Consider the following 12592-nt stretch of genomic DNA (forward strand, 5'->3'; position numbering starts at 1 on the left):
ATAATGATATAATGGTAAGTTTGATAAATCAATTATCTTTTTTGAACATAATGGGCCAACAATAGTTCTTTTTTCCATTTAGATGTCGAGAAATGGTCCTTCGTCACATTATCAAGAATTACCAACACATATGGTCATCTGGTTTGTTCACACAATTCAAAATGTTGAGTCGTTAGAAGCCTAGATGCAATAGTTTAGCATTAGTATGTACGAGTTTGAACCATGATGTATGGAATTGGACAGACAAGCATATGTATTCAGGCACGTAGGACTGATACTAGAATGTTTGACCATTTTTTTGTTACTCTAATCGTGATCTTAAAAAGAATAATAAACTTATCATCTGATGTGTATACACTAATTTTCTGTGTAGGGTTGGAATTTAAAAGCTGGTGTTTTTTTGGAGAGACTATGTCAATTAAATTGGTTGCTTGTATCCTCGATTTCACAAGCACAGAAAGCATATATAGAATGCTTCTTTGTTCTCATTGTGATTCTTAGATATGCTAAAGACAACATATATACATGATGCTTGTTTCATTGTCAGGTGAATGTTTCCTACCATAACAAAATCATAAGCTCCAATCTTACTATAGATGAAGTTTTGTCCATATGATCTTGGCTGTGTTTGTCAATTTGTAATACTTCATAGATAAAGTTCAATCTTTAATCACGTGCATATTTAGCACCATTAATTTTATGCTGCTCGGTATTTGTCAATCTCCTGACAAACTGGAATTCATGTGATTTGATGGTGCATTTCACCTAGCAAATTAAAGTGTCAAATCTGTAAGATTTTTTTATGATATAGTATCCTGGATATGCTAATTGTTTAGATTTTATAAACAATTTAGAAAGCATAGTCATCTAGCTCTCTTAAACCAGCTACTTACCACTGATTATGGTGGTACGACATGTTCATATATAAATTCATGAAGCAGACGAATGATAATATGAAACTACTCAATACCATCGATTCAGCTTTTAGATAATCTCGAGGCTGGCAGTCCATATGTCTATTTCTTTGCAAGTGTCTGCTTTTTAACTCGTTAATTTTGTCCTTTTCTTCTCGGTGGCAATGACTAGTCTGCTATCTAAGGGACCTGCGACTAGACTGCCCATTCTGGAACAAGTTATTCTGATTAGCACCATCATTTGGGTATTGGTGGAACTCTGCAGTTGGGTCTTTAGTCTCTGTCCACAAAACAAAGTACTGTTGGTTGGAATTACAGGTTGATGACTCTGCATTATGTTATTTGCACACTGGAAAAGTTATTATTGTTTTGTACAAAACAGATATTTGTGATGAAAAGCTGAGATTTAGCACATGTCAAGGTTGCCTTTTTTAGCCTGAGTGACCAGGGTCTTAGTCAAGAAAACAACCTCTTTACTTCCGAAGGTAAAAATCGACTCTCCTCACACCCTGTATTGATTGGAACCTCACGCACTAGTTTATCTCTTTCAAAAACTCTTTTGTGATAAAGTAACAATCTGGAATTTATATCTTGTTCCACCACTTATTGGGGTTTCTTTATAGTTTAAAAAATATATGATACTGTGAAACACCTACAACTTCTACTGTGAATAATCAACATCCGTAAGTACGCAAACTTCACAAGGTATGGATCTCTGTGCTTTATGTTCTACAAATATAGTTGCAATTCCTGGATGTATGGAAAATTTTGTTGTTCTGAATCTTCATGCCTTTTATTGAGCCACAGGTGATAGGCTGTCTACAGATTGGGACAAGGCCTGGTCTAAGTTTCGGAAGAAGGCAAAGAAATCTATGTTCTCCGAGTTGAAGCCAGACAAATATGTCAGCTGGAATCCAAGGCGTTCTGACTACCCATTGTCAGAAGAAGTAGATCCCATAAAAAGAACAGAGAGGTCCAACCTCATGTTATGGACAAGTCCAAAGTTTACCTTGGTTGGAGCTATCATTGTGGTCTCAATGCTTCTCATTTACACTCTTTTAGCCCCGCTCAAGTGATCTCCTCGATCCGTATTAGAATCCATGTAGAAGTCTTATATAGTCTTATATACAGTATGTAGTATGGATTGATTGGCCAACAGAAACTATGACTGCATTATGTAAAATTATCCATGTGATTATAACCAGCTTCCTTCTTTTTATCACTTATTAACCTCTCTTTAATTTGCTTTTGAATTCTGGCAACTTGTAATCGTATCTCAGGAAAAAAAAGATAAGTTTTATGTTAATGTCTATGTCCTCCATGACGGAGAAGATGAAATATCTGGCAAGATCTTAAAGAGCGATCTGAAATGATGTTTATAATGTACTTTGTAACAGCTTGATTCAAAGAAGTAATTTCGCTTTCCACGAGCGAACAATTATCGATTCTTTATTTGCTTTAGTGCATGAGTTTTGATAAGGTCTTTGCTCTCTCGTGCTGTCAAATCTATCATGTTAAAGTTTCTTTGGAACATATGACATTCTTTTGTCTGTTATGTTCATGAGACAGTCCACACTGGCGAAAATTATAGGATCAGGCAATTACCTAAATGCAAAGACTATTTTACCACTTGGAAACTATATGGTACGGTTGATAGGTATTGATCTCGGTACGTCTTGATCTCGATAGGTGTTGTTTTGAGCATCAGTCGATATATCGATTATTCTTATTTCAAACGATTAAATTAAAATAATAATATTAATAATAAATATAAAATCATATTTAACGTTTAAAAAAAATCAAATTAGGGCTCGCTAATTTGAGACTTTGTTGTCTCTCTTGTCATCAGATATGTACTCTTGGGATTTTTATTTTGTGCGACGATCAATCCTCATCGTCCGATCGGATCTCTTTCGATTATGGGTGGAGTTAATTTAGAAGCAGGTCAACACATCGTTATGGTCAGGGAGTACATGTCGTTCGCGTACCGACTAAAGCTCAAGAGCTCAAAGTAGGCATGTCTTTTCATCGAGCTCACTTATGACCTCTCCCTCCTTTTCGCCACTTACTACCCTTTCATCGTATTCGTCGTGACATTAGACAAAATGATCATCCGAGGATTTGAGCACGACATCATGGTGGTGGCTTTACTTGTCTCCTCTTCCTCCTTTGGTGTCGACACAAATGCTAAGCGACATCAAACGAGAAAGATGAGATAAAGCAATGCAACATTGACGCAGATGCCTTATTAGTTTGTCTCCTCTGCTTCATCATCATCAATGTTTAAATCGATATCAACAAGGTCGACCACCACTTTGTTATCACCGACCACCACCACAACATTCACCCATTGAGTCACCATTGTTAAAATTGTACCATTTTGTCTTCTCTTTTTTCTCATCATCAATATTTAGATCGATATCGGTAAGGTTGATCATCGCATTGTTATCGCTAACTACCATTACAATAGTCACCATCATTAAAATTATTATTATTTATTTATTTTTAGGATAAATGAGTTAAATATTTCAGTTTTATAATTATAAAAATTTTAATATAATTTTTTAAAATTTAAAAATTAGGCCGGGTAATACGTAATTTTCCCCTATAATCCTTTACGCCGGCGTGCCAATTGAGCGTTCCGCGCGCCCCATGGAGACATCGGCGTTCCGCGCTCTCGCAAGGCATCTCAAGGCCACGCTCTCCTCTTCTTCTCTGCCTCCTCTGTTCTCTCCCCTCCGGCGCCGCCCCTCCAAAACCCTACTCCCTCTCGCGCTCCCTGGCTGTCGCCTATCTAGTGCGGCTTCCCTCCTCCGCTCCGCCGCCGGAGATCGCTTCGCGAGGCTCTTCTCGTCCATCTCTTCCGACCAGGATCTCGAGTTGCGGGAGGGAAAGGAGTCCCCCTCGTCGCGCTCCGCGGAAGACGAGTACAAGGACCCGCTTTTGCAGGCCCAGCAGGAGAAACAGAGCCGATTCGTCCCCGTCAAGGCCTACTTCTTATGCACCAGGTGTCTTGATTCGTCTCTCATATGTGCGCTTACAGCTGACTGGGGCTTAGATTTGGTTCTTTTATTGTGAAATTTTTGTTTCTGGTGGTGATGGATTGAATTGCAGCATTGATTTGAGGAACCTGCAGGCCCAGAACGCGACCAACGTCATTCCGCCTTCCTCTCGTGCCACCAATTACGTTGTACTCAGATACTATGATGTTAAGAACGGTCCTCGAGTAAGTTTCTGTTTCTTATACTGCTTATTTCTTAACGTTTGTTTACTGATAAAGATTTTAAATTGATAGCCATTTTAGTTCCGGCAGAAGTAAATAGTAGAGTTTAATATATGTTCTGTCATTTCTTAACAACTTAAGCTGTTGGATTAATGTTTACCCAAGAAAAAAAATGCTAACATGGAACCGGCGCAGGTTGTGAGTTTGGATACTGTATCTGCTTGCCTGTCCAAATATTAGTTTCAAAGTGCAGCATTACACAATGTACTAATCCAACTATTAGTTTCAAAGTACATTATATGATGCATCAATATATGTTCCTCCTGCAATGAGAAGACTAAATGTAAGACCATAAATTTGATCCTTTGATAAAAGGGAAAAGGTTTCGTAGTCAACTAATTGATACAGACTGACAATATAAATAAAAGTTTCACTTTTGGTTAAGAAAATAAGATTTTCCTTTATTTAACAATCATAGTCACCTTGAATGTGGTATGTTTTGGATCATGGTATGTATGTGACGATAGGATACATCACTTATAGTACCATGGGGTAGATCGGTTAGTTCATTATTGTGATTTATATTAAATCATTTACTTAAATTATTAGCAATACTAGATAAGATATTTGGTCTTACTAATTTGTTAAGTAAGCATCTAATTGGGTTACCAACAATGGTAGTAGTGAACTCGGTAACTAGAAAATTGTTGTTTCTAATATTTAGTACTTTACTGAAGGATTCTAGTGTGGGAATGTGCATGCATCTATTTATCTTTAGTTTCTTTATGTCTAGAAACTTGAGTGACCTCACTGAGGTTGGATCCAAAATTTTGCATTCGAAATCACATACCACAAGGATTCAGTATACAGTAGTATCATGAATCAGAATGAGGGACATGGATCACGGTTCTGAGGGCATAAAGGGCTGTTAACTATGCTAAGAATGTTGTGTATTATGACTGGACTTGTTAAGAAATAAATAGTATTTGTTCCGCCACTATTTTTCTTCTTGTATGGTGCCATGGAGTTTGTGTTGAAGTTCATAGAAGTTTCATAGAGTTTATGGACATCCTAATTCTAATTACTTTCAAATTAAGACCATGTAAACTAAGATAATTGTCTTCATATTGCAGGTAATGGAGACTGGTTTTCCAACTGAAAGCATTTGTCGGTATATGGTAGTGTTTCATTATGGTTCTACCGTGTTGTTTAATGTTTCTGACCATGAAGCTCAGGGGTATCTGAAGATTGTTGAAAAAAATGCTTCCGGATTGCTACCAGAGATGAGAAAGGATGGTAAGTACGCCAAAGTTGCCTATATGCTATTCTCTAGTTCTGTTTTGCTAGTTTACCAAAGCAACCGTCATGTATTGCCATGCACCTGCAAGAATGCAAATGTAAGAAAATAATATAGGAGAAAATTTTATAGTCATGCCTTAGTTCTTGCAATAGTAGGAAGTCCAATACATGTATATATCCTTGGCCTGATTTGTTGCAGAATTGGTGGTGTTTTTTCAGAATGCTTGATATAATTAAGATTTTGTTGAACATATAACTGACTTTAGTATGTGAGAGGAATACAAAGAGTTGAATAATGACTTAGTTTGGTAGAAGTTCCATTCATCCCTTGGATTCCCTTGATTTTTGGACAAGTCTGATATATCCCAAAATGATATGAACTTTGTTGATTTAGAATGAACAATCAATATGTTTCTGGGTCTGAGTATATGAAGAAAGTTTTAGAACAACGTTTGGGCTTTTTATGGGGAAATATTGTCAATAGGAATGGAGGAAGCTTGGGAACTTATATCAAGATGGAGGTCCGATATTCTGGCTTTTTTTTTTAATTGTTATGTCCCAAAAAATTGTGATCTAGATTTTAGATATATTGCCTATATAGGTGGAAGCTTATATGTGATAAATAAAGTGAAAACTAAAACACCATGGTTTTCCTTTGTTTTCTAAGCATCACATTGTATTAGATATTTTATTTGGGGCATATTATTTTGTTTTAAGAAAGGCAACATCACTATGGAGATTTCAGACTTCCAAATAAAGAATTGGCTGTCTTGTGTTGTTTAGAATCATTTAGGTTTTTGTATGGTATAAAAAGTTGTCAACATAAGGAGCTATATATTATTCTTCTTGCAATTCACTATTAATGTATTTTGATAATGATGTGCGTCGCTCTGCATCAAGAATCTACTGATATGGTACTTGACATAGGTCCCTGTATTACAGAGATTGACAGTTGTATATGTGACTGAAAATCCTTTTCTTTAAACTACGGTTTCAGTCAGATTTCCCTCTTTTATTTGATCTTGCTTTTACTGAAGTTAATGAATATAGGTAAATGTTTTTGAACTTTTAGTGACAGTGGTTTGAATTTTTGAAAATCTAGATTATGCAGTAGTTGTAAAACCAAATCTGGAGACTTGGATGCAGGGTGGAGTCGACTATATGGCGCTTAAGTCTCTGGACATAGACGGTGTACGTACCATTGGAAGTGTTCTTGGTCAAAGCATTGCTTTGGATTACTACATCCGACAAGTATGTTGCAAGATATCCATTGGACTATTGAATGTGTTAATCTTAAGCACTAACAGAAAACTTACACTGCCATTTTCCTTAGGTTGATGGTATGGTTGCAGAGTTCACAGATATTAACCGTGGTTTGGAGAAAACTGGAACATTTACCATGAAAAGGAGAAAGCTCTTTCAGTTAGTGGGGAAAGCAAATTCTAATCTCGCTGATGTCATTCTTAAACTAGGGCTTTTTGAGAGGTAATTTTGATGTGCAAAAACCAATCTGTTTGATGTCTGGATGGTAACATTCTTTTAGCCATTTACAATTTAGACCTATAGCAGGCCTTATGGTCTCGAGTAAGTTTACCTTTGGTAAGTCTACTTGTTTCCTTTGACTAGACTCTAAATCAGAAGGTTTTGAACTTTAAAGAATAGAGAAGGCTGAATTTTATTTCTTTTGATTGTCAACATGGAGGAGATTAATTGAACTATTTCATCAGCAAAATTCTATACGATGCTCATTCCTGAATTTCCAGTATCTGTGATATTCATTGTATAGACATGCATTGACTTCAATTGGTCGAACTTGTATGTGAAGTATTATCATTAATAAGCATTTAAAGTTGCAAAATGCGTCCAAAGGTTCTGCGATGCTATCAGTGCGTCAATTATTGTTTTGGGGATTTAATATTTGCTATGAAAATCTTTTACATGACTTTAATTGCTAAAATACATGAATTCCATGTTCTTCCATGATGCCCTGCAGGTCAGATATCGCCTGGAAGAATGCTAATTATGCACAGATATGGGAGTACCTACGGGATGAATATGAGCTAACACAGAGATTTGGAAATCTTGATTTTAAGTTGAAGTTTGTTGAGGTAACTTGGTGCCCTTACCATTTCGAAAGTTTTACTTTCAATTACCCCGGTTGTCTGGTTGAATTTTTCTATTACTTCGCTTGTGCAGCATAATATTCGCTTCCTCCAGGATATTCTTCAGAATAGGACATCCGTTTTTCTGGAGGGCCTAATCATTCTTTTAATTACTGTGGCGATCCTCATTTCTGTGTATAATGTCTTTTGTCATCCAACACCAAGAATTCTGCAGCCAAAAGCAGGCACTCCGAAAATTGTTGAAGGATCTGCCTACTACAGCAATTAGATCTGTGATATGATTCTTATTTTAGCAGTAGGCTTTTGGATCTTTGTATAGCTTGCTTGGATACCATTATTGACTTGCTATAAAATAGTAGATCAACTTTAAAGCTAATGCTCTCTCGTGGAAATTTTGCCTCTTGAATCTTGACCAAGATATTTGAAGAAGAAACTACATCTGGTTTGCAGTCAGCAATGACGTTGAGTTGCAGAATCTGATGCTTTAGATACAACTGATGGAAAGTACCGCCCACAATACCAACCAAGCAAAGTGGATTTCGAATGGTAACACAGTCATCCCTATTTTATGAACCTTAGTTGGTGCTCATATGTCTTTGTCTTCGTGTTTGTTGGTGGGAGTCGTTGTGTGGGGTCTGCAAAGTCCGTGGTAAGTGGCTGTCTTCCTTTTCTCTCGGTCTAATTATATATTATCTTTTATTTTTAGATCTCATTTATTCTAATATTGTTAATTATACTAATGGAAAATGTAACAGTTGGATCGACATAAAAGTAATAGATAAAAAAATAATTTTAAAATTTATTTTATTCTTGAAATATTAAAATTATTTTTTTATTATATTTTTTGTTAATACATTTGATGACGTTATGATAAATGAGATTATTTATTTTATTTTAAAAATTATAAAGATTTTAATATAAATTTTTAAGAATAATCTATAGTTTTTTTTTTTTAACCGTCTATCCTCTTATTCATACCTATCACAAATTGAGGTAAAAAAAGTTAATAATCTTCAGCATTAATAATCAATGACATGAGTCACAAAACGGATCCTCTTTTTAATCTTCATTGGACACGTAAACCATGATTTATGTTTCATGGGAATGGTCGAGCTGCCGGCCGGCTCTCACCTACCCACTTCGGGGACAGGCGGGGGAATGAATCCGTCATTCCTACGCCGATTCGACGGGAGGGCGAGCGGAGACCCACTGGGAAGAAGCAGCCCCTACGGTCGCCCGAACGCCCTCGCGATGGCATCGAACCATGACGGCGTATTCGTTGCCTCCAATGGCCGTAGCAACGGCGCCGGAGCTCTCGAATTGAGGGCATCGCTGGACGAGACCCCTCCAGACGTCGCGGGTGAATATTAGATCTCACCTTTCGCCCTTCCTTTTCCCTTTCATTTTCCAGTCCTTATTGGTCTGTGGCATGGCTTCGTTTAGGGCCCAAATCCGCATCTGATGTATCTGATTCGGCTAATGGATATCGACTTCGTGTTGCATACCAGGTCTGGAGAACGATTTCTCTGTTCTCTCCATTTGCATTTGGCTGGATTGGTTTCTTTTCATCTTGCGATATGGTTGTGATAGTTTACATTTGGAGTCCATTGAATTCTTGTGCTTTTAGGGGCTCCCGGGTGCATACAGTGAAGCTGCGGCAGCAAAGGCGTATCCTGATTGTGAAGCGGTCCCGTGCGAGCTGTTTGAAACGGCTTTCGATGTGAGATTTGCGGTTATTTCTGTATTCATTTCCAAATGCTTCCGCATCTTTGAATTCGTTGTTATTATTTGCCCCCCTCTGTTGCTTTCCGAGATCTGCATTTCCAGCGTTTGTTGGTTAACCTCCTGCATGAAAGCATAACCTGGTCTTGGAGATATTGAGCACAAAATAGGGGTTTTGGAAGTATACATTTCCTGGTTTGAATGTAGAGAAAAGAACATTTAGATTTCTTGCCTAAATGCTGGCACTGCCACTGACCAGTGATGCATGACACTGTTTTTACTCCAAATACTATTGAACACTTCTATTGTTTACTCTTAGTGTGTAAAGCGATCTGTCATGACAGCTTGAATTTATCAAGTGGATACTATTTTCAGATGATGAGCCATTAAAAGCAAGACTCAGACATTTTAGGAGTAGTGCTGATTTTGCACCTAAACAAGTCTTCATTTTCAACAGGCCTGCTAGGATCTCCCTTGCTCTAATTCCAGTTTATGTACCTTAAAATTGGGCACGAACAGACCCATGGTTTGACCCACTATCAGTATTAAGTATCAATAATCATGACCTACTATATGTTAATTTCTTGTTCTAAATGTTTATATTTTGGATAAAATTTTATATAATGTTTATATTTTGGATAAAATTTATATCTTTAATAGTCTAAAAGGTCTGACATATCTTATGAACTGGTAGGATTTGGATAGAAAGCAGATCTGAGAAAGATATGCTAATAAACAACACAGTCAACCCAATTAGCAATTCTAGCTTTGCTGGAAGGTGATTTCTTTTCATGGTTAAATTAAAAATTCAAGATTGTGAAAGGTTATAGTTCCTTGTTTGGTCAAGCATTGATGGATAGATAACTAAAGTACAATTACAAATTTGAAGGTTTTTATATGGTTCCTTTAAGCACTTAATCTATCGAAATAAAATCATTATATTTGATGGCATAAAGAAATCAAAATTTCTTGCTAGGAATCAAATTTTACTAGACGATTTGCTCATTCCATGAAATAAATGAAATACATAAATGTACTGTTTATTTTTCATGTTCTGAGTTCATAGCATGAAATAAAGCTAAATCATCAAACCAAAATTTAAAGAGAAAATTCAAAGTGAGAATAGTCAGATAAATAAGAATGAGAAGAATCACCTTCGAGTAAGCAATGTAGGCTCAATGATCCAACGGACAATGTACATGAAGATCCATTCTAGGATCAGATGTACTCTTTGTTGCAGGGTCCTGTCAGATGCAAAAGAGCATAACGATACATTCCAAGACATGACAAATACATGTCTGCTGCCTACAAGGTAATCCTCATTCTATGATCTTGCAGGCTGTTGAATGCATGCTTGTTGATCGGGCAGTTCTACCTATTGAAAATTCACTAGGTGGTACCATTCATCGCAATTATGATCTTTTACTTCGCCATAATTTGCACATCATTGGGGAAGTAAAATATGCAGTTCGACATTGTTTACTAGCCAATTCTGGTGTGAAGAAGGAAAATCTGAAAAGAGTTCTCAGTCATCCTCAGGTGCAACTATCATTCCATTCACTTGTTTTTTTAACTTGGGAGAACATTTTTTGGTTGTAGGTGATTAATTGTGTTTAGTGCTAACACACCATAACTTCAGGCTCTTGCACAGTGTGAGAACACACTTGCAAAAATAGGAGTTGTTAGAGAAGCTGTAGATGATACAGCAGGAGCTGCAAAAGTAAGATGCTTATGCTTCAGTTAATGTTTCCTTGATTGGTTTGTCAAAGTCAGTTCAAAAAAACTGACAATAAAAGACTCAGACTGAAGTTCTTTGTTTTAATGCTTGATTATCCTGAGTACCATGGCTGATCCAAACATATATGAACATGTACTCTACCTAGTTTATTGCTACCCACAAACTCCAAGATGCAGGGGCTGTTGCCAGTTCATTGGCTGCTGAAATATATGGATTGGATATCCTTTCCCTAGATATTCAGGTAATAATATTTGTTACTTATCGATTCATTGCAGTTAACTAATAATTGTGGTGGTTAACTTGTATTCTATTTATCAAATTGTCAAACCTCTTCTAGGATGACCCTGATAATGTTACTAGATTCTTGATGCTGGCACGTGAACCTATTATTCCAGTTACCCATAAGCCATTTAAGGTATCATTAAAATGTGCCACTAAAATCTATGTTTTGAGCTTATATTTTCAACTCTATACCAGTAATGATAGACAGTTTATCAACTTTAGTTGACAGATATGCTATTATTTTTGCCTGTTAGACAAGCATAGTTTTCTCTCTTGAAGAAGGCCCAGGTGTACTTTTCAAGGCACTTGCTGTTTTTGCACTGAGGAATATCAACCTTACAAAGGTTTGACATCTTGTTTCATCAAAGGTATTGAGTTTTATAGCCTGGCATGCTTAATGTGATTACTACTTGTCTCCTCAGATTGAAAGTCGTCCCAAGAGAACTAAACCCTTACGCATAACTGACAATGGCACCAATGGACGTCTAAAGTTATTACTATATCCTTTTCTTTGTTTCACTGAATCTGAATATCTATTGATTCTTAATATTGTTGAGTACTAATTTTTTTTGTACATGTGTTGGTTAGGTACTTCGACTATCTATTCTTTGTAGATTTTGAAGCATCAATGGCTTCTCCTAATGCCCAAAATGCTCTTGGGCACCTGAAGGTATAAACTGTTCTGAGTCACCCCAAAATCATGTTGCTAATCTAAAAGTAATACAAGTTATCTTGTGCATACAGGAGCTGGCCACATTCTTGAGAGTGTTAGGGAGTTACCCTAGGGACATGAGTGAAGCATGACTTACTTTAGGAAAATGATGGGCATTGGTAATGACAATCACTTCCTAGATAAAAGTGGACATTTCACCTATGAGATTTTTGTTTCTCAGTATATTAACTTTGTGCTATCATGATTGAATGTTAATTATCATACTCTTGAGTTCAAATGTTGATAAAAAATAAGTGTCTTGGTATACTATATTGGAACATTAATTAGTAAATTGGTCATAATTTTTCTTTTTTCTGAAGGTGTAAACGTTCATTGTTCATTATTTTTTTATTTGTAGGTACATACTCGAGGATAAGCGATTTTTTTAAGATTTTATTTTTCTATTGGTAAATGTGTTCTATAAAAAGATAGAATAGGACTAAAGTTGTTCTATAAAAAGATAGAATATAGCCAAAATTTTGGTTTTGTATATTATTATTTTGAGTTGTTTCTCTTTTATCAAAAGGAAAATAAAAATAAATTTGTCGTGGACCTGTTGATTATTAAATATCTATTGAT

The 12592-nt window shown here is 36.3% G+C and overlaps 2 protein-coding genes across 2 annotated transcripts; both read left to right on the plus strand.

Annotated features, from left to right (window-relative positions):
* The first annotated feature begins 3541 nt into the window (after window positions 1-3541).
* LOC135614912 (protein RETARDED ROOT GROWTH-LIKE-like) lies at window positions 3542-7913 on the plus strand. The gene is made up of 7 exons (XM_065112785.1): window positions 3542-3922; window positions 4029-4140; window positions 5271-5433; window positions 6539-6687; window positions 6770-6921; window positions 7430-7544; window positions 7633-7913. The coding sequence occupies exons 1-7, from the start codon at window positions 3567-3569 to the stop codon at window positions 7825-7827; spliced, it is 1242 nt and encodes a 413-aa protein (XP_064968857.1). The 5' UTR covers window positions 3542-3566; the 3' UTR covers window positions 7828-7913.
* A 725-nt stretch (window positions 7914-8638) lies between these two features.
* On the plus strand, window positions 8639-12328 carry LOC103987909 (arogenate dehydratase/prephenate dehydratase 2, chloroplastic). The gene is made up of 11 exons (XM_009406372.3): window positions 8639-8919; window positions 9003-9067; window positions 9187-9279; window positions 10620-10820; window positions 10921-11001; window positions 11165-11260; window positions 11357-11434; window positions 11556-11645; window positions 11724-11791; window positions 11890-11971; window positions 12046-12328. The coding sequence occupies exons 1-11, from the start codon at window positions 8658-8660 to the stop codon at window positions 12103-12105; spliced, it is 1176 nt and encodes a 391-aa protein (XP_009404647.2). The 5' UTR covers window positions 8639-8657; the 3' UTR covers window positions 12106-12328.
* The last annotated feature ends 264 nt before the right edge of the window (window positions 12329-12592 follow it).

This window comes from Musa acuminata, chromosome BXJ2-6 (assembly GCF_036884655.1).
Source record: "Musa acuminata AAA Group cultivar baxijiao chromosome BXJ2-6, Cavendish_Baxijiao_AAA, whole genome shotgun sequence".
NCBI lineage: Eukaryota > Viridiplantae > Streptophyta > Magnoliopsida > Zingiberales > Musaceae > Musa > Musa acuminata.

What these genes read in the sequence shown, in the direction of transcription:
- LOC135614912 (XM_065112785.1), top strand. Translation starts at nt 3,567, where the DNA reads ATGGAGACATCGGCGTTCCGCGCTCTCGCAAGGCATCTCAAGGCCACG. An exon ending in GCCTACTTCTTATGCACCAG is followed by an intron (nt 3,923 to 4,028) that starts GTGTCTTGATTC and finishes ATTGAATTGCAG; the next exon opens with CATTGATTTGAGGAACCTGC. An exon ending in ACCAGAGATGAGAAAGGATG is followed by an intron (nt 5,434 to 6,538) that starts GTAAGTACGCCA and finishes TTGAAAATCTAG; the next exon opens with ATTATGCAGTAGTTGTAAAA.
- LOC103987909 (XM_009406372.3), top strand. Translation starts at nt 8,658, where the DNA reads ATGGGAATGGTCGAGCTGCCGGCCGGCTCTCACCTACCCACTTCGGGG. An exon ending in ATACAGCAGGAGCTGCAAAA is followed by an intron (nt 11,002 to 11,164) that starts GTAAGATGCTTA and finishes TACTCTACCTAG; the next exon opens with TTTATTGCTACCCACAAACT. An exon ending in ATGCTCTTGGGCACCTGAAG is followed by an intron (nt 11,972 to 12,045) that starts GTATAAACTGTT and finishes TTGTGCATACAG; the next exon opens with GAGCTGGCCACATTCTTGAG.